The sequence below is a fragment of the Diplotaxodon limnothrissa genome, linkage group LG7, assembly GCF_057381915.1.
Source record: "Diplotaxodon limnothrissa isolate DT_005_m linkage group LG7, D_limnothrissa_male_GT1.1, whole genome shotgun sequence".
NCBI lineage: Eukaryota > Metazoa > Chordata > Actinopteri > Cichliformes > Cichlidae > Diplotaxodon > Diplotaxodon limnothrissa.
This window is the reverse complement of record NC_140602.1, coordinates 50413032-50434015: the sequence shown is the minus strand read 5'-3', so window position 1 is coordinate 50434015 and position 20984 is coordinate 50413032. Positions and strand designations below refer to the sequence as shown.

At 39.3% G+C, this 20984-nt stretch overlaps 4 protein-coding genes across 4 annotated transcripts in view; 3 read left to right on the top strand and 1 right to left on the bottom strand.

Annotated features, from left to right (window-relative positions):
- Positions 1–4625: 4625 nt before the first annotated feature.
- brix1 (biogenesis of ribosomes BRX1) lies at positions 4626–8715 on the top strand. The gene is made up of 10 exons (XM_085358344.1): positions 4626–4788; positions 5973–6084; positions 6178–6221; positions 6305–6375; positions 6466–6515; positions 6606–6679; positions 7649–7699; positions 7897–7998; positions 8101–8229; positions 8323–8715. Exons 1-10 carry the CDS (start codon positions 4639–4641, stop codon positions 8566–8568), a joined length of 1029 nt encoding a protein of 342 aa, XP_085214470.1. The 5' UTR covers positions 4626–4638; the 3' UTR covers positions 8569–8715.
- On the bottom strand, positions 7467–13327 carry rad1 (RAD1 homolog (S. pombe)). Its single transcript, XM_085358345.1, has 7 exons — positions 13268–13327; positions 12680–12917; positions 12458–12566; positions 12210–12367; positions 11892–11992; positions 10848–10946; positions 7467–9597 (listed from the first exon to the last, which is right to left on the bottom strand). Exons 2-7 carry the CDS (start codon positions 12872–12874, stop codon positions 9420–9422), a joined length of 840 nt encoding a protein of 279 aa, XP_085214471.1. The 5' UTR covers positions 12875–12917; positions 13268–13327; the 3' UTR covers positions 7467–9419.
- Positions 13328–13389: 62 nt separating this feature from the next.
- On the top strand, positions 13390–15029 carry c21h18orf32 (chromosome 21 C18orf32 homolog). Its single transcript, XM_085358343.1, has 3 exons — positions 13390–13478; positions 14282–14482; positions 14704–15029. The coding sequence occupies exons 2-3, from the start codon at positions 14303–14305 to the stop codon at positions 14767–14769; spliced, it is 246 nt and encodes an 81-aa protein (XP_085214469.1). The 5' UTR covers positions 13390–13478; positions 14282–14302; the 3' UTR covers positions 14770–15029.
- Positions 15030–17208: 2179 nt separating this feature from the next.
- dym (dymeclin) overlaps positions 17209–20984 on the top strand; it is a 59641-nt gene continuing 55865 nt past the window's right edge. The window contains exons 1-2 of the mRNA XM_085359847.1: positions 17209–17402; positions 18419–18625. Of these exons, the coding sequence (XP_085215973.1) occupies positions 18486–18625 (140 nt within the window). The 5' untranslated portion in view covers positions 17209–17402; positions 18419–18485. The remainder of the gene's footprint in view (positions 17403–18418; positions 18626–20984) is intronic.

Sequence of the window (20984 nt, the reverse complement as noted above, 5' to 3'; positions counted from 1 at the left end):
TCAGTGCCCAGAAAAGAAAAGACATCAGGGCTCATGATGACATTAATAAGGGAATAATAAAAGGAAAGAAAAAAGACCTATGGGTGCATGGCTGCAAGGGTTAGGATATATGTTGTGTGACAGCAGAGATGAAGATGAGGACTTTGTGTGGTGCAGGCAGCCTGGAAACCGTGGCAGCAACATAAGCGTCTTGTCATACTGTATTTCAAAAATAACCAGCCGTTATCAGCATCCTGTACCCTAACATTGGTGATCAGGATAAGCGGTCACACATAGCTGGTTACCAACTCACTTGGTCAACTGAGCAAGTTCTGGGGGAAATGATTATTCAATCCCTTGCAGAATTAGTTTGCTCGTTTACAAAGAAATGTCTCTAAAGAAACAGTCTCTAATCTTCACGGTAGTTTTAATGGAGAGACACAAAAGATAAAACCAGAAAATATAAAACACACACACACACACACATTACATAAAAGGTATGTACCTGTACTTTTACAGTATTTGGTGAGGAAGAAACACTTTTTGGCTAGTAAAGCGGTAAGACGTTTCTTATAGTTGGTCACCAGGTTGGCAACCAGATCAGGAGGGATTTTGGCCCTTCTCTCTAAATCCTTGTGGTTTCTTGGCTGCCACTTGGCAACTGGAAGCTTCAGCTCCTTCCACAGATGTTCAATAGGAAAATTGGACCTTTGGTGTGGTGAAGCTGTCTTGTACTTAGCAGAAAAGGAGTCCGAAAGCATGACGTTTTCACCTCCATGCTTGACTGTGGGAATAGTGTTCGGGTTGGGTTGATGCCATGCATGATTTTTAGTTTCTTTTGACCACAGTACTTTCTCCCAAGTCTTCTCTGCTTCATTTAGATGTTCACTGGCAACTAGATGGGCTTTAACATTTGCCTTATCGAGCACGGGGACCTTGGTGGTGCTGCAAGACGTCAATGCACTGCAGCATAGTGTGTTATCAAAGGTCTTCTTAGTGATGGTGGTCCCAACTGCCTTCAGAGCCTCCTGTATAGTTTTAGACTGATCTACTATTTTCCTCATGATTATCTTCATCCTATGAGGGAAGATCTTTCATGGAGTACTAGACCGAGGGTGACCAATGATTATTTTATATTTCTTCCATTTCCAAATATTTGCAACAATTTTCCCTTTCTCTCTAAGCTTCTTGCTGATGGTTTAGAGCTCAGTCAAGCCTTGTGCAGGCCTCCAATCTGTCCCTTACATCCTTTGGCAGCTCTTTGGTTTTGCCCATGGTGGTGGAGAGATGCTTTTTTCTGGATTATAAATTGATATTATCCCTCTTTCATTTAAAAATGAAACTAGCAAAACATGAGAAAAATGAGAGAATCTTCATTTCTTTGGCAATGAGCAAACTTACATTTCCCCACTGTAGGTGTGAGCACGTTCACATGCAAGGGGTGATTTGGCAATCACACTGATTATTACATTAACAGAGAATCAAAATAACACAGCTACTAAATCGGCGACATGAGAGAAAAAAAAACTGTACTGTTTTGTGTTAAAAGTGCTAGTAAGTAAGTAAAATTTATTTATATAGCGCTTTTCACAGATAAAAATCACAAAGTGCTTTACAACACAGGAAATGGGAACATAAAAACAATATAACAGTAAATAAAGTGTATTGCTGTATGAATTTGTGAGTGCTTTCAGTGTTTTGGACAGTAAGACGGGAAAAGAGCTACATATTGGTAAAGTGTAGCTGACTTCAAGGCAGGAAGAAAAGCTGGGAAAAATGCCAATTGTGCGAGTTAACAAATTTATCAGTATCACAACTTTATCATTTAGGAATTGTGACATTGATCAAGAGTTCAGTCGGTGGAGAGTTCATACTTGTTCATCTCTAATCTGGCGTTGTGCCAGAAAGTGTTTTTTACATGTAAGATGTTTGCTTGTATTGGTAATGCATAATGGACCTTCCATGTGTACGGACATGTGCAGGTATATATGTCTGTATATGTATACATATGTATATTTAGTGTGTACATGTGTGTGTGTACATGTCTATAAATAGGAATAGTAGTGGTACAATAGCTATATCAAGCTATATAGTTTATGTCTTCCATATTTCCAATTATATCCATAATCACATACTGTGTATGCTACCACTGTATATAGTGCATTATCTTACTTTTTTTCATTGATTGTACTTATTTGTATTTTTGTATTTCCTTCTGATATCTGTACCTGAGCTGAGGTGATGCAAAAATTTCCCCGTTGTGGGATCAATAAAGTCTTATCTTATCTTATCTTATCTTATCTTATCTTAAACAGACAGAAGGACTCTGGCCAAAATAACATCTCTGATGAACAGAGTCTCCCACCCCATGCATGTAAATGTTGCTGAACTGCAGAGCTCCGTCAGAGACAGACTGCTGCATCCTAGATGCATGAAGGAGCGTTTCCGCAGGTCCTTCCTCCCTGCAGCTGTCAGACTGTACAATCAAAACGTTCCCAACAAACACAGATGTTTACATCAGTGCTGTAACTTGCACTATTTTATCAACCGATTCACACTATAACCTGGGTTTGCCTCTTATCTTTATTTAATTTTATTTAATTTAATAACGGTACAGTACTCTGTTTTTGGTAACCATTGCCTCTCATGTAAATATGTAAAAATTGTGTATGTTTCTGTTCTGTGTCTTGGGCACTGTTTGTTTGTATATGTGTCTTTCTTGCTGCTGTTACATCCAAATTTCCCCTTGTGGGACAATTAAAGGATTATTCTCTTCTCTTCTAGTTTATTTAAAAACATGACTTATTATTGTACCTACATTATAACCAATCAAGTCCTTTTTGGGCACCTGAAATATCTTTATAGAACTATAACGCTAATTTGTTGCCATTTCTGATACAGTCCCCTCAAAGACATTTTGAATGTCAACAAGACTCTTTAATGGTCATATAAAATTAACCTTACCAAAAACTAATTTCATTTTCTACCTTGTAGCAAGAATGTTGTTTGTGGCTCAAGATGACCTAATAGCGATCATAAGGGAAACATTTGGCACATGCTTCACATGTTATAGGCCAACAAGTCAATTACAGCAATTAAAATACGAGTCATCACTTTTTTGGCGAATACCAGAAAGAACTTTTTGGCAGACGATCACTTAAGGTTCAGAATGAGTTACCATGGCGATGTAACCCGGTAACTGATTGACCTTTTTAGTACAGGGAACCCAGGGTTCATCCTGGAGCTACTTAACAAATAGGCTGTGTCCAAATTCAAGGTCTGCACGCCAGTGTTGCCAACTCCTCAGTAAGGAAAATCACTATTGGTTGTCCTAAAAGTCGCTAGAAGTCGCCAAATGACGCCATCACCTAATTTGCATAATTGATCATGCTAATGTAATTGTAACCTACGTTGTTGGAGAGAGAAATAACATCGTGGAAGAGACATAAAGTGAGTAAAAACGTCCTAAATGCAGTTAGAATTTATTTGGAACTACAAATTAAATTTCTTTTAGCAATTATTGTTTTTTAATGTCACAATTCCAACCCTGCTCCTTTATCCGGGCCTGGACCGGCAAAAGTGACCCGAAATTGGCACTCTGGTGGAGTTACTTTGTGTGTGAGAGTGTGTGTTTATAAGTAGTTTTAAACCTTGTGATCTACAAAACAGCATAACAGTAAAAGAAGAATTGACTGCGTTACAGTCAGTGCGGGAGCAGCGACTTCGCTCATGCGCGATTCATTTGCCGTTTGGACGCACAGGTGTGAACGTCTCCTGCCCTGATAGCAGTTGGGGGAGGACTATCCTCCGCCTGGGAGCGCTTTGGCATATATATATATATATATATATATATATATATATATATATATATATATATATATATATATATATATATATATATATATATATATATATATGTGTGTGTGTGTGTGTGTGTGTATATCATAATAATCTGACAATACTATTATATAGGCCATATTATATTTACATTACCACAGTGAGATGATTTTAGTCTCATGAACAACATTAACTAATTGTTATTTACTAACTAATCTTACATGACTGTTCAGCACAGAAATGACGCCCAACAATCATGTTTTACAGTCCTGTGGTCTCAGCCTCAGATACTCAACTAATCAAAGTGATGTCATGACAAAAATGAATGACCAACAAAACATTTTTCTCCTTCATTTCTGTCAAACAATGCTGTATGTAACGTGTCTCGCGGTTAGTATCATGGTTGCTAGGCAACCTGTACAGCGCGACCGTCCCATTTCACAAGCCTCTCACTTCCGCACTTCTCGTACTTCTAGTACTTACCGTACGTAGTATGCGTAGTGCGCGTACTTCAAGCGTGCAGACCCTGAATTGGGACACAGCCATAGAATGGGTTAGGCAGGCAGGTGGAGGCAGGAATTGGCATCATGCCACTCCTGTCTCTATGGCAGGCAGGAGTTACATAAATGAACGAATAAATGAATAATTTTTTTCCAATGCCAGGGTTGAAAAAGGGGATCTTTCTTTCTTTCTTCTAGAGCCTCCATCCAAAAAAGACGTTGGGGTACCATCTCCAGGACACTAGAGGTCAGTCTAACTTTTGTTTTATGTTATATTTTTTTCTTCGGATAAGTTTTAGGAGACTTGCGTGTGCGTGCAAACATGTCGCCGTTCAAGAGAAAACGTGCCGGCCAGGATTCCGTTGATTTCAAGCCGAAAAAAGGAAAACTGGTACCAGATGAAGGCAAAGGCCTAGAGGAAGTGGGAAGAGAGAAGGAACATGAGATCACGGTGCCAGCACCGATCTCTCAGGTCAGAGTTATAGCGTGTTATTGTCCACTGAACTATTTTAGCTGGTGCGCCAACTTCAGTTTACCAACTACGCGCTACTTTACTTACTTATCTATAACCTACTCAGTGTGTAGCATCAGATAGAGGAATTCGTTATATCCTAACATTCCCAATCTGATATCGACACAGATATGAACCAAACTGCCTTCTTAAACGTACAGTCGGTATTTAAGGCTAATTAATAGTAAAAAGAAAGAATGTTGTGCTCAAAAATATGATAGTGTGTTATTACGTTCCTTTCAACAAATTGATGCGTTTTAATAAACGCATCGTTAACCCATTAAAAATACATAAATGGCTCGTGATTTTTTTTTTGGCGGCGGCCATGTTCCCCCAGCTTATTTAAATACAGTGGCCGGGAAGGACATTTCCACCTACTCGCATTTTACATGTGAGGCTGAAGCTTGGCTACATGTGTAAAACACCAAAGGAAGAGAACTCGTAGAACTCGAACTATGAGGCTAATTTAAATTCGTGCCTTCGTCTTCAGACTCAAGACTTGAAGGATTATGCTTGTGTTTTATGGTTGTGGAGAAGGGGTCCCCTTCATCAAAGAAACAAAAATGCAAAGGAAAAGAGAGAAGCTCACCAGCATTTTAAGAAAACGTCATCCTCGTTATCCTCACCTCAAGCCAGTGCTTTTGTACATGGAAACAACATGCTAATTTGTTCCTGATGTTGTTGCTGTTACTCATAGTCACTGGCTAAACAACAACAGCACTTGGCTATAAAGTAGACTCAGTGTCCCAAAAAGGTTTTGCTGTAATAAGCAGTTTGCTTACATCGGAGGGTTTATTCACAAAGCATCAAAACAGCAGCTTTTACCAACAGAAAGGTTCAGCATATCCTCAATAACTCACCTCAGTATGGAGGTCAAAGGTCACTGACCTGTACTACTTCCACAAAGTTTGACGGTCTCTTCCAGATTGAATAAATGTGGATCCCTCTTACCTAGAATTGACAGCTGAGGTAAACAATGGACCAACAGCCTTCCGCAGACAGGGAAAAACTCCCGGGCAGACCCATATCTGTTCTGAACCGTAGTAGAAGAACGCCGTTTCTTTGCTTTTGTTGCATTTTAAGACTGAAATTGCAAACTGGTATTTGTTTTAGTTCAATGTTCTGAGCTAAACTGTTTTTAACAGGGCAAATGGACCAACAAGGAAAGAGTTCTGATTTTCTCCTCCAGAGGGATCAACTTCAGAACCAGACACCTGATGCAGGACCTGAGGACCATGATGCCTCATGCAAAGGCAGGTTAGTGTCATGTAGCACTGACCTACAGCATTGCTTCACACAAACACCTGTGTTATCTGTCTTACCTTACTAACCCACAAATCTTGTGCTTAGACACAAAAATGGACAGAAAGGATAAGCTGTTTGTCATAAACGAGGTAAGTTTGCTGTTTAACATCTTAGTTTACTCTTACATAACATATGTAAAGCATCCAGGAGAATAAAGTCATTTGTTTGGCAGGTTTGTGAGATCAAAAACTGCAACAAGTGCCTCTATTTTGAGGCCAAGAAGAAGCAGGACCTCTACATGTGGTGAGAATTTCATTGGTATTACATCTCGTGTACATCAGACTCATAGGAGAGCCAATCTGAACTAAGTTCAATCATGTTCTTGTCCTGTAGGATTTCAAACAGCCCCCATGGCCCTTCTGCAAAGTTCCTAGTCCAGAACAGTAAGTTATTTCGCCACCAAAGCCCTCAAATGCAGCAATCATTTGTTATACGTTGGGAAAAATAATTGCATTGCCCCTCCTCTTTGACAGTTCACACACTGGCCGAACTCAAACTGACAGGAAACTGCCTCAAAGGATCCAGGCCGCTGCTCTCGTTTGATCCTGTGAGTAGAACTGGGTCATAAAGCCGGGAGTAATAAATTAGACTTGCTGTTAGTTTATAAGCAGTATGTCTTTATTCCGAATTTGTTGCACTATGAGTCTCATCAACACCACATCAGATATTTATGGTTTAGTGTAGTCAAGGAAATAGGGATGGGAATTGGTAAGAATTTAGCGATTCCAAGATCAATATCATTTATCGATTTGATTACTTATCGATTGTCATTGGGTCCGTTTTGAAAGTCACCACAGTTGCTAAGAAGCAATATAGAAATTACCTTCATGCAAATTAACTGCATGCTGTGGGTTAAATGTTTGAGCAGGTTACACAGAACATGTTAGACATATTACACAGAACACGTTACTTAATTACTCCCTGGAAAAATAATTCCTTACAGTACTCGTTACATTACTTTCATGTTACTCTATAACTTAGCTGAAACACACTATTTAACAATATAAACCTGAGGCTACAACCCCACACACTAACACAAGTCCCTAATGAGAACACTAAGATCTTTCTCTTGGAGAATACAAAGCAGACCACACAAGTGCCGAAGTTGTGTTAGCAGCATAATGCAGTTTTTTCTGTCCAGTTTTCCACTTAACCATTTATCTCAGTCTTTTGTGCAATAAAAGTAAGTGTCCATATCCACGCTCCAGACTGCGTCGCCACTTTCCTCCTCGGACAGGTGAACCGTGCAGGAACCAATAAGAGCGATCGATAGAAAGGCAGAATAACAATTCCAAGGAATTGGACTTCTGGGAATCGGTTTTCTACATAAACTGGTTCTCAATTCCCATCCCTACAAATAGCGTCACAAAACTCTGCACAATGTCTTCGCTCTGATATAAAATTCTCGGCCTGTGATCTGAATAGTGAAAGTTTTTTTGTGTTTAAGTTGAATTTAAGAAAAAACGCCTGAGCAAGAGCTGAAGTTTTTATTTTTACTCTTTATTTTCTTCAACAGAAATTCGATAAGGAGCCTCACTATGCTTTACTGAAAGAGCTCTTCATCCAGGTGCGTTTCCAGGACAGCGTGAATGTAAACTGATTGCAGTTTTTGACACTTTCAGTCTAAAGTCCGATTACATATCATGTTTTTATTGTAAGAACGGAGCAGATGTGATTTTTTTTTTTTTTTTTTAAACATTTTTTTCTTGAAGAGTTGAACAAATTGTATTTTCTGACTGAACTCATTCATTTTTTCTGTTGTAGACCTTTTCCACCCCACGCTACCATCCTAAGAGTCAGCCTTTTGTGGACCATGTTTTCACCTTCACCATTGCAGACAACAGGATTTGGTTTCGAAACTACCAGGTACTCTTCTGCCATACTTTTCTAAATTTCATTTGATATTTTATCCCTGGCTTGAGCAGATTCCGAATGAAATATTTCTTATTTTCCTCTGGCTGTGTTCAGATCATTGAGGAAGATGGCTCTCTAGTGGAGATTGGGCCTCGCTTTGTTCTTAACCTCATGAAGATCTTTCAGGGGAGCTTTGGGGGGCCTACGCTCTATGAAAACCCAGACTTCCGTTCTCCTAACATGGTAAAAATCCATTGCACGATAGCTGAAGTTACAATTAATGTTCCTGATATACTAATGTTCTTACATCGAACATCTCTCTGTATGCTCCTGCAGCACCGGAGAGAGATGCGACTGGCAGCGGCAGCCAAAGTGCGAGAGAAGCAGATGGTAAAGGAGATGCAGAAAGGAAAGAAGACGTCTGCGAAGGAGGACCTGGAAAGTGACGTTACAGCGGATGTCTTCCTGACACCGGCTGAGGAAAAGCCCGCTGACATTCAGATGGAAGCGCCTGAGACGAAAGTGGTGAAGAAAAAACAAAAAGCTTTCAAAAGACAAAGGATGCAGATGGCACGCAGGTAACTGGATGGACTGCAATAAGCTGAGTGAATGCTGCTGCCATTATTCAGTAAAAATATGGGAATGTCACCACACAGTCAGGACTCAAGTACAGTATTAGAAACAGTCCTTGGGAAAATATGCATCATGTTTTGTTGCCCCAGTTTATGAACTCCTTTCTTCTTTTTCTAATAAACAAGTTTTTCTTGATGTAATGTTTATTGAGTTGGAGTAAAAACTCTTTTCTATGTCATAGAAATAAAATACCAACTTGATCTCTGTATCCTGTGATGTATACTCCATAAAAGGCTTTTGGAATAGTGTCAGCATAGACTTGGAGGAAGTGTGTCCACAGCTTAAGAGAAATCACACCTATTCAAAATAGGTAGAATAGGTGTTGTTTTAGATCACTGTCTAGTTGTTTTAGATCAGTGAGCTGGGTCTAATGTGTCCTGTTTTACAGGCTGTCAGCCATCTGGAAGCATATGTCAAAAGACGAGCTCTGATATGCAAATATAAAGAGAGCTGCATTTAACAAGTAGACTCAAATTCAGGAGTAACATTCACAAATTGTGAGACTTATGACTGAAAACAGCTGAGTCACCATAGTAATCAATAGAGTACTTGAACACACATCGAACATGCCTCTGTATACTCCTGCAGCACATCGAGCTACGATTATGACGTGTGGCGTAATCATAGAGAGCATAAGAACATCTCTCAAATCTGGCAAATGATGAATCAGTTCATTTTCTGTTTACTCCACTGTGCCCATTACAAGTCCGGCATTTTCTCCATACCTGCCTCCTCTGGCAAACTGGACTCCGGTGTGTAGTTAAGGTGCTTATTACAAGTCAGATTTGAATCTGGTGTTCTCAGTTCTCTTCCACCTCCTCATCGGGACAGCAGTAATATTCTACGAAGCAGATCTGTCCGTCGTCGTTCCTGACCAGGTACTGCAGAGAGAGGAAGCCCCGGTTGTCTGTCCTGACGGAGACTTTACAGGACAAAGCCAAGGCTTTGGTGGACGGCTTCAGGAGGGACATCTTGTATCTGTTTGCAGACAGAATACAAACAAAGCATTACACGGGGATACGCTGAAACTATGCCTAAACTATTTCTCTTGCAGAGATTTTTAACATGATACGATAGAAAGACCAAGAAAACACTTAACACTGGATCCAGGAGTGCTGACTCATTAGTGTCAGCATATCCAGTTGCAGTTGTAAATGTCATTATTTTTCTGTGCTTTTTATTCAGTTACAAGTCAAATGTATCCAGTTAACAAGCTCTATTACATAAGTTATAACAAGTCTGCTTTTAAGGAGATGTAAAGGGGACGAAGAGTCACCGGGGAAATGATTATAATCCTAAACACCTGCATGCAGGTGCTGCAACGTCCTGTGGCCAGACCTCTGGTTAGGAGCCATGCTGGCAATTACAGTTTGCACACAAGTATACAACACAAGGTCAAACCATGGGAGTCTACTTGAGTGAAGTATTTCCAATTCCAGGAATTTCTAGAGCGCCTACAAGGTGAGTGTATACCTATCCGAGTTCATACTTAGGTTAAGGACACTGGCACTAGTTATTAGTGTGTGCACACAAGTGAGTGTCAATATTTTCAAAGCTTAGTTTGTTAATAATAAAAAATATTATCACTGCCCTTTGGTTATTATTATTTTCCCAAAACATAAGCCACAAAATGCTCAGAATTACAATCAAATAAAACAAACTAGATTTAAAGAAAATAAAATGCTAAACAACAGTTTAATACAAATATATTCCAGCATTTCTTATGTTTCATTAAAAATGACTTCTACCATTGCTGGAGGTCATCATTTACAGTCTAGTTTGTTGGCATTACCCGACTGATGCTGGAGAATCTGATCAACTTTGTTGTCCAAGGGTATATTTGACACAGTGACTGAACAGATATACTAATTTTATGACTCTCAAAGGAAAGATGTGTATATTTGGTTATAACTTTTTAATATTTGGATTTATTCATGTCAACATCTTCAACTTTTTCACATTATGATCAGAGTTACCTGCCTGGCAACCATGCGTGAACAGGCATGTAAAAGGGTCAAGACTGAAAATGAGAGTAAAGTCAGTCACAGACAGTCGTGACTGACTTTACAGCGAGATAAAGATCACACATTTTCTGCTATGTCATTCTCTACTGTGTATGACATTTGGTTTTAGTCGCTGTGTTGGTGCTTCCTGTCCTCCCAGTCCACCTATGGCTAGTTTGTGTTCTCTACAGTCTAAATAATCTGCGCATGTGTTCGTGTGCTAACCTGTTCGTTTGTGTCTCGGTGCACTTAAACAGCTCCATCATGTCCGAGTCTTTGGAGTAATCATAATGAGCATTTCCAGCATTCCCAAACGTTGACAACCTTAGAAAATCAACAAATCAAATAATAATAATATAAATGAAAGGTAAAAAGAGCAGCACTTTCAAAAATAATGCAGAGGGGGCAAAGTTAGACTGCAAACTACCTCAGCACACTGATAATGAATGACAGGAAAAAGATCTATTTTGTTACAACAAATCCTTGAAGAAAGTCACTGTGCCTACCTTTAGCTTAGCTATACATTATATTTAGTGTTAGCTTCAATCAGATCGATACAATCCAGCATAAAACATGCCTCAACTTTACCGTTAAGAAGACTTAGTTTCCCAGAAGTGGATTATGTCTAATCCCAAATACTTTTCCCAGTGGATATCGTCAGTGATTTTTCTTTTAAGAGCTTTACACACCAGACTTATAAAAAGAATTAATTTGAAGATTTTGTGCGTTGAAAATGTTTTTCGGACTCCGATATTTTTCAATTTTCAGAACGAGAATAAAGAGATCTGCCAATCAAACCACTGCATTTGGTAGCAAAAGTCTACTTGTAGCTTAAAACACACACCGGTACTGAAAACTGGTGATGCAGCAAAAGTAAACAACACAATTTCAATACAGAAACACAATCAGTTCTACAAAATGACTTCTCTGCCCCCTCAGATGTGATCCTAACTCTGCCCACAAGAATTCAAACTACCCTAATGACATCTGGAAAGATGTACATACATAAGCGGTCGTGATTCAGCTTCAACTTCTGAATGAAACCGCAAAATTCTCCCTGTTGCTCTGAACCTAGAGTCTCTGTTTCTACCATTTCAGTGTTTACATATGTTGTGTACTAAATTCTGAATTTCATCTGTCCCCCCCCCAATGCTCTTGGTGTGTAAAGGACTTTACAGTCATTTTAAACACAGTGATTTTTTTTAAGGTCAGCAACGTAATCATAAACCAGCACGACACTGTAGAAAAAGTACAGTAAGGACAGCACACCTGAAGTATGGTTGGCTGGGGGACATGGTAATCTGTAGCACTTCACTAGTCATGTCCAGTTCAGAGAAGGCTTCCTTCAAACTCTCTGACTGCAAGATCACCTACAAAAGAGCCAGGGATACATCAGTTGTTACTGAGTTGTGTTTCCTGTTTTTCTAACACCTGCAAATAGTGTTATGCCCGTTGGATTTGTAAAGTAAGGAAACCAGAGAAACTGTCATTTCTGAACTGATTCGTTTGCATTGGTTTATTGTTTCCCATCTGATTTTTTTGTATATTTAATATTCCAGTTTTAATAACAGAAAAAGTGAAATTAACCTTGTTCGTGACATTAGTGCTGCAGAACTCAAAGTCAATCGGTTCTTCTGGTTCTTGCGTGTTAATCTTGCACACGGTCACTACACCACCTTCCTCCAGGAACAACGTCAGAGGGTACCCATACCCCCTGTAGCACATCCGCAAGGCTGTTGATACACCTGCAGCATCACAAGAAACAGATAAAAAGCATGTTGAGTCCCATCTCAGGTGGGGTTTTTTTTTAATTCGTTTATTTTTATGAATTTTACCTGGTGTTGTGGTTCCACCAAATATATTGAGGCAATCAAGGAGAACAGTGAGGTTGATCTGAAAAGCCACCAGATCTTCTCTTATGGTGAACTCTTGGAAGATCTCAGCCTGGGAGACATGAGTACAACTTCACTAAGGTATCAGTATTATAGGATTAAACACAAAGTAAACATACCTGCTCATTTAAGTATGTTCACTGACAAAATACAAGAGAAACACACCTGGATGAAGGCATTGGCCTGCAGACATTTCGAGTCCTCCACTGTGACCTTAAGGCCGTTGGTTGTAGCTGTGAAGATGGCGTGATCTTTGAAGGTGATTGCTTTCAGGATGTTGGAGAGATTGCGAGCATTGTCCAAATTCGCCACTAAAACGTACTGTTCGTCATCGCCTTGCGACTGAGTGGAGAGAGGCATTTTAGCGCTGAAAAAAGGCGCACAGATACCCGCTGTGAGGTCCCTGTAAAGGTAAACACATCGAATTAGCCGCTCCAATCATACATCACATGCGCATGAAGGTAAAACTTTGTTGAATGGCGTATCTTTTATATTCTAAATCGGACAGAATGTAAATGCGCCAAAGTGATTTGTGTCGATTCTACAACACACACACACACACACACCGAACTGTCACTTTGCTTTTACTGAAGTACTAAGCTTGTAAGCTTTTTTTTTTTTTACTGTGGCTCGCTTGGAGTTTAAAACGACGTAAAACACGAATTAACGGTAATATAATTTACATTTGTACAATCTAGATTCTCCTATACATTAATGTATTTAAAATATTCTCCCCAGAAAAACTGTAACTACCTTCGTGTCTCTTATAAAGCTGTTACGCAGCAGTTCTTGTGATTGTTTTTGAAGAAAGGCGCCCGGTGATGAACAACTTCCGCCTGTCGCTCTTCTTCTACGGAAGTTGGATTAAAGTACGTCTTACGTCAGCAACATTCCAGATATTTCGCCATAAAACATACTCTGCCCATCGGTAGTGCGTGACAACATCATTTTGTGATTGGGAGAGGTGAGAGTCTTTATTCTTTTTTCCTCGTGTAACAGTTCAAATCTTTTTATTTTCCTGTCTGAACTTTGGTGACAGTTTTTCATAACAAGCTACCGGGTGTGATATGACGCTAGCTTTAGCTCACTGTTTTATTTGAGCTTAGAGAGCATGAAACCAATAGTGTGTCAACTGTGTCAAGTTAAAAAATGATCGAAAAACAATTTACAGCACACAACAACAGAAATCACGAACAGAGTAATTTGTGTAGTCGTGTGAAAGAAAGCTTCCTTCCACCGTTAACTAAGGTAGCTCAGGTTAGCTTTGAAAACGTCAGTATGGCTGACAGGTCGCTCGGTGTGGAAGACCCAAGCTGCCAGAATAAATAAAACAAACAAAATAATAAACGTCTCAGTACAGTCATTTTTAACGTATATAGACCAGAAGAGTTTAAAATTAACGTAGGCAGTAATTGTTGTAAATATGCCATAAATTTCTTTTTTAAATTTGTGTAACCTATTTATAAAGCAAGATTCTGTTACTTTTCAAATTATGTACACATTTCTGTCATTTCAACCAATATGTTTTTTGCTTTATTTTCGTGTTTTAAAGTGCATGTTGGATTGTTTGATGTGGGGTTTTTGTTTTTGTTTTTGTCGTTTTTGTTTGTTTGTTTGTTTTTTAATTATTGTATAAATGTTAATAAATTCATGAAATGTTAGTAAATCATTCTACAGGAACCTTGTAGCAATATCTCAACAACCAACCATAAACTTACTATGTTTTTTTTTTTTTTTACAACTCACAATATTTTTTCTCTGTTGTAGGTTTTTCCATTTTTACCAGCTATGGTGTGCATTCCCTGTATTGTGATTCCTGTCCTCTTGTGGGTCTACAAGAGGTTCCTGGAGCCTTATCTCTATCCTTTTATTTCACCCATTATTAATATATTCTGGAGCAAAAAGGCAGTGCAGGAGACCAGTGCTAATGACCAAAAAGTTAGTGAAAAGAGTAATGGGACTTGCAAGGTAAGTAAATGGAAAATTTTTGTGATGTTTTCATTAAGAAACTTAAAAATAATTATGGAAATATTTCCCAGCTCTGGTATATAGAGCGAATATATCTAAAAATGATAGTAAAACTAATAGGAGCCACTCAAAGGGTCTCTGTGTTGTGTCATTTTTAACGTATAAGTTTCATAGTTATTTGATTTGAAGTTTTAAAAAAAAATTTCACTCATGTTTTTCAGCCTGAAAGCAACGGCGAGGCCACTGCTAATGGATCTACAATAGCAACGGATAAGAAGACAGACTGACGCCTCAAAATATATTCAATGCTTCAGAAACAATGTAAATATTTAATTCTTCTAGAGAAACTATAAATTAACTTATAAATCACCTTAGAATTAATTGGATTTTATAACCTTCCAATTGTTATTTGGAGCTTGTTTTTATTTTTGTCATCCATCTTGTTGATATATTTTCTGTTAATCATTAATTGATACAGCTGTTTATTGTATTGAAGGACATAGATTTTGTAAGTTAAACTTTAAGCATAAATAATGAATAAAATAAACAAGACCTCTTAAGTGCTTCTGCTGCTTTTTCTTCATTTTGAATAATGTGTTCTCTTCATATTTGAGTTGTTAAGAAAGCTGTTTTGTTCATATAACTTTGAAATAATTAAAATAAATATGAAAGAATGTTAGCAACTTGACACGAAAGTAGAATAGAATAGAATTAGAATAGAATTCAACTTTATTGTCATTGCACATGCACAGGTACAGGGCAACGAAATGCAGTTTGCATCCATCCAGAAGTGCTTTAGTGATATAGATATATTACAATATATATTAGCAATAATATAGATATGTGAGTATATTACAGAAATGGGTCTATTATGGTATGTTATAATGTACACGGTATGAAGTATGTTGTGAATATTCTATAACTATAAGTATGTACAGGCTGTAGTGAGTACAAGCTATGTACAGGATATGAACAGGATATAAATATGAAAAACTATACAGAATATGAAATGAAATAAATAACTTTACAGAATCTGGGATATACAGCTATACAGAAATGGGAACTATGCAAGTTGTAAACAGTTGTAGGATTAAAGATTATCGAATGTACAGAATGATTATTTACACAGAGCTATACAGTAGTGCAGTTAAGATAAGTGAGGGTGTAGATAGTTTCTACAGAGGCTATATAAAGTGCTAGTGGTTGTGAGTGGTGGTTCAGTCCATGTTGTTATTGTGTTTGAGGGTACAGTTGTCCATTGTGGGTGTGTGTATGTTCAGTCCATGAGTTTAACGTGGGTCAGATGTCAGGAGGCAGAGTTCAGGAGTCTGACAGCTGTGGGGAAGAAGCTGTTCCGGTACCTGGTGGTCTTAGTCCGGAGGCTCCTGTAGCGCCTCCCAGAGGGCAGGAGGGTGAAGAGTCCATGTGATGGGTGACTGGGGTCTTTGATGATTTTCCCAGCCCTTTTCAGACACCGCTTCCTGTAGATGTCTTTTATGGCAGGAAGTGGTGCTCCGGCGATGCGCTGGGCAGTTTTCACGACCCTCTGCAACGCCTTCCGGTCCGAGGCAGAGCAGTTCCCGTACCAGACTGTTATACAGTTGGTCAGGATGCTCTCGATGGTGCAGCAATAGAAGTTCACCAGGGTGTCTGAGGACAGGTGGTTCTTCCTCAGAGTCCTCAAGAAGAAGAGGCGCTGGTGAGCCTTCTTGACCAGCTTGGAGCAGTTGGTCGTCCAGGTGAGATCCTCGGAGATGTGGACTCCCAGGAACTTGAAGCTGCTCACACGCTCCACAGCCGTCCCCTTAATGTGGATGGGTGGATGTGGGTCAGCATTCCTCCTGTAGTCCACGATGAGCTCCTTGGTCTTCTCGGTGTTAAGCAGCAGGTTGTTTCTGTCGCACCACTCAGCCAGACGATCCACCTCCTCCCTGTAGGCGGCCTCATCGTTGTCACTGATGAGGCCAATCACCGTGGTGTCATCTGCAAACTTAATGATGGTGTTGGAACCATCAGCAGGTCTGCAGTCGTGGGTGAAGAGGGAGTAGAGTATAAGTAGGTATAAACTAAAAATTTAGACCTGACATTTATGTGTACTGCCAGTAGTAACAGTGTTGCATGTACAGTGCAAGAATTACTCCAGACATAGAAGCAGCTGGGAAACGTTTGTCTTTGTCACACATTGCTCAAAAAGGAAAAATATAGTTAATAACATTTAATATCTTTATAGTATTGGAATATACCCTACACTGATCAGCCACATTTAAGCCAGTGAAGTGAATGCTATTATTGACTTGTTACTGTGTCTGCATATGTTCTGTTGTGTAACTTGGCTTCCCCTTATTCAAACACGTTCACCATGATGCTGACCGGGCTGCCAATTTTCCAAGATGCCTCAGGACACCCCATAATTCGAAATATATATGCTTAAAATCACCTAGCAATAGCCTAAAATAAAAGTTTTTTTTTTAAACATATAAACAACATGTACTGCCACTATTATTTTTTTTAATCTTATGTTATTAATATATATTTTGCTGTTAGTTTACGAACAGCCGAAACAATGCGATAGCATGGGCATGCACTAGTTATTAAAAAAATGTAAAATAGAGAAGTTATAAAAATAGAGGGCAGCAGTTCTATAGCTTCCAACCAGACGAACACACGAAGAAGATGTAGTAAACGCCCATATGTCGTCATTACGCACAGGGTGGCTACGTGGAAAACATGGAGGAAAGGAGTATGTAGAGTAAACTTAACTGTCTGAATTACAAAACAATTTCAGACCCTTTCCTTTGTCATTCGTACTTAATAAATCAACTGGACTAAACTTCAGGTCACTTTAAAAGACAGTAGTCGCCCCTGAACGGTCCTGGGAATCGGCAGAGCCGCGGAGAGCTGAGAGAAGCGTTTATGACAGGTAAGCTGAGCGGTCAGCTGGCTGCTCTCTGTATATGCGTTATTAACCACTGGCTAAACCAAAGCACTCCTCAATGAGAAATTTATTAGCGCCTGTTTCATTCTTATGTGGGACTTTGAGTTTATATTGTTTACTGTGAAAACTGCTAAGCTGCAGGCTATTTCCTGCGCTTGAAATCAGTATGGTCAAGCTAACGTCGTGCAAGTAGATTTAAAAAAAATATTTAAATAGTGTCATTTAAAGTAAATGTTGAAATAATATAATGAATATGAAAACGTAATTTTAGCTCTTGCTGGAGAAAGAAAAATTGTCCTTTATGGTTTAGCACTGCAAATATTGTAAATACTGTACTCCACTTCACTTATGCTGACTACACCTGTGTGTCTAAGGTGTGTCGTTAGAAAAAAAACAAAAGCCATGTCCTGGTTCAGTGTGTGTCGTCCTGCTGTGATGCTGTGAACTTTGGCTTTCAAGGATGAGTTTGTGTTTGAGTTGGTGAGATCTGTTTTACAGGTTTTGTAATGCACGAACATGAAGAACCAGGAGTGTATATAGACTGGCTCTCACTCGTATATAGCACTCTTGCGCTTAAGCTCTGAGAGCACTTTATACAGCACGTGTCATCACAACTTTACACACAGACACACTCACACATATTCATACAAGCACATTTTATATGTCTAAGTGCTTTTAATCAAACATTTACACTCCAGTGAATGCAACTCTGGGTTCAGTGTCTTCCCCATGCAACCTGCAGTAGCCAGGGATCGAACCTATCCAATTGAACCACAGTCATCCCTGGCACCCCTGGTGCCCTTGTTTCTTAAAGCCCAAAGCGACAAGGATGGCCTCTGTCTATTCCTATTTAGATCTGAGTGTAGGAGATGTATAAATGTAAGCAGAAGCTCATTCATTCTCACATTAACCTTAATGAACTTGCTAACTCTGTAGTTAATTTGAAGCCCAGTTGTTTATTGTTTGTGCCTCCAAAGATTAAAGCATTTTCTTTGTCCCAGGTTTTGGCATATGCCTGGTGAAAAAGCAGTGAAGAGCAGCGAGTCTGGCTGAGCACAGCCAGCAAAGATGGGAGCCAACACCAGTCAGGTCAGTGACCTGTCCGATAATCCCAGCCTCAAGGCCCTGGTGGGCACAGAGTCCATATCGGAGAATGACCCTTTCTGGAACCAGCTCATCTCCTTCACCTTCATCAGTCCCACCAGCAGGTAAAAAGGAACACTGTGTTAAGGCACACACCTGAAATTCAATACACCTGTCAGCCATCACATTAAAACCGCAAACAGTCATTGCAGTGTTCTGCTTTGTCTCCAAGCATTTATGTTACTTTAAAAAGACCACTCACATTAACATTGTTGCAAACCAATTACACCCATCCATGGCAACTACAATCCCCGATGACATCCTACCCTACTAGCACATTAGTCCCATCAGACATATCTAGGATGTTCCATAGCCAGCCCAATAAACAATTGCCCCACCTCGCAACACAATCGGGTGTGGGGAGGTGTCCACATAACTTTTACTTGGCATCACTCTGCTCGTTTCAATTACTTAATTAGTAATTTATTAGCTAAGTCAAATAATTGAGGCTATGACATCTAAACACCACTTTACTGTACTTTATAACTTTTATACACAATGTGACGCTTTAAATCACTCAGATGAAACCTTCACATATCAAAACCAACAAAACAAGCAGTAAGTCAGGAAGGCAAACAGAGTGGAGGAAAAATTCATATTGACATAAGTGAATTTTCTTGGGTTGCAGCCCTTAGATACCCTGATGTTTTTAATAATGGTTTGTTCCCTCCACCACAAGGGAACAAAGCCTTCTAGTTAGAAAGTCCTTTTAAGATTTACACCCGAGATTTAAGATTAAACTGTAAACCGGAGGTTTGCAGAGATCACCTGAGCAATGATCTAACAGGGCTGCTGATCTGCTTGGCTGTGATCAGACCAGTTAACCGTTAACGTTTAGTTCCTTTGTAAACAGCACTGAGAAGGAAAGGCACCTTGTTCTCGCTTTCAGGTGGACCATGACTGATTGACTGATGTTACATATTAATCTACTAATGTTGTGACGTTTTCCATTCATAAAATAAATATAGCTACAGTATCTACCAAGTAACAGAAACAAAAGGCACATGTAACATTTTGCATTCATACTTAGTGTTTGTCTAAAATAAGACTGAGAAATAGTGTTGTCTGTATTAAGGCAAAAAGTTGAGCCCTGTCCAAGTATACAGCAGTTTGCTGTATACTTGGACAGTGGGGGTCGGTCATGAGTAATCATCACTTCAAGTCGTCCGTTTGAACATTGAAATTTCTGGTATTAGTTTCTTCCTGTGTGTATTTGCCCTTACACTCTAATTGCTGCTCAATAAGATAAACACAAATAGCTAAAATATCAGGTTGCTGCTATATTGAATCAAACTACTGAATGGTAATTTATAATAACTAGTGCTCTTGGAGTGCTGTGTCTGCTACAGAAGGACACACAGAGATTTCTTAACAAATTTTGTTGTATGACATTTTAAGAAACCTCATGTTCACCCTTTAATGATGAAAGTCATGTGAACCCATTGAGCACTTGCAGGTTCAGAAAGTGGAACATTGTTGCTTTTTCTAATGGCTTGGTTACATATGTAGCACTTTCATGCAGCGTTTTATGCGTGTCATTCTTCTCCAGTATTGCAACAGTGGGTTTGGCTGTCCCTAATGGCTCTACTTCTGTTATTTGTTCAAAGGCTTATAACCCTGTAGTTGTGTAAGGCACTTGGCCTTTAAACAAAAAGAAATAAATCTTTAATTATTTAAAACGCAAAAAGTCACATGGTGAGACGTGATCAAACAAGAGACCTTCAAACTGATTGTTTGTGGACACACATCTTTTTGCACAATTTCCTCTTGTTCTGAAAGTTGAATGATGGCCAGTGTCACTGTCTTTGTGCCATGATAAATAAGTAGTTGAAGCCAGCAGCTAGCTAAAATAGCACAGAAACAGGAAATGGTGTAAAGTAAAATTAGGTGTAGGTCAGGATAAGTGTTTGCTGTTGTCATGGTTACATTTAAGAGTAATAGTATGGGGTATTGTTAATGTAAAAGATGGTCAAGTCTGGCACCACACTTAATCAGGTTCCCACCAACTCTAAAGCTGCTCACAGGAATGGTTGTCAATACAGCAGAAGAACAGACAGATTTCTCAAAGTATTAGGAAGATAAACCACTAATGATTTAATTACTAATAATCTGAGAAAACTCTGCCTCTTCTTCTGTTCTTCACCTGTATTGACAACTGTTTATCTGAGTGAAATGGAAGCGCCTGCACGTTAAACTCAGCAGCTGCGCACACCAAAAAAGCCATCGTGCACACAAGAGTGTCTGCTTTGGACGTGCTGCTACATGCTGCTACAGTTTTACAGTCTCGTGAGTAACTCTCTGCTACTTACTATACTTTCACTGTCTGAAGGCAGAGCCGAAAGGAGGATGGGGGTCCTGGGGTCCTGTGACTGGTCACTTTGATGGACTCTTCAGTTTACTGGGTTACACTGAGTGACGGAACAA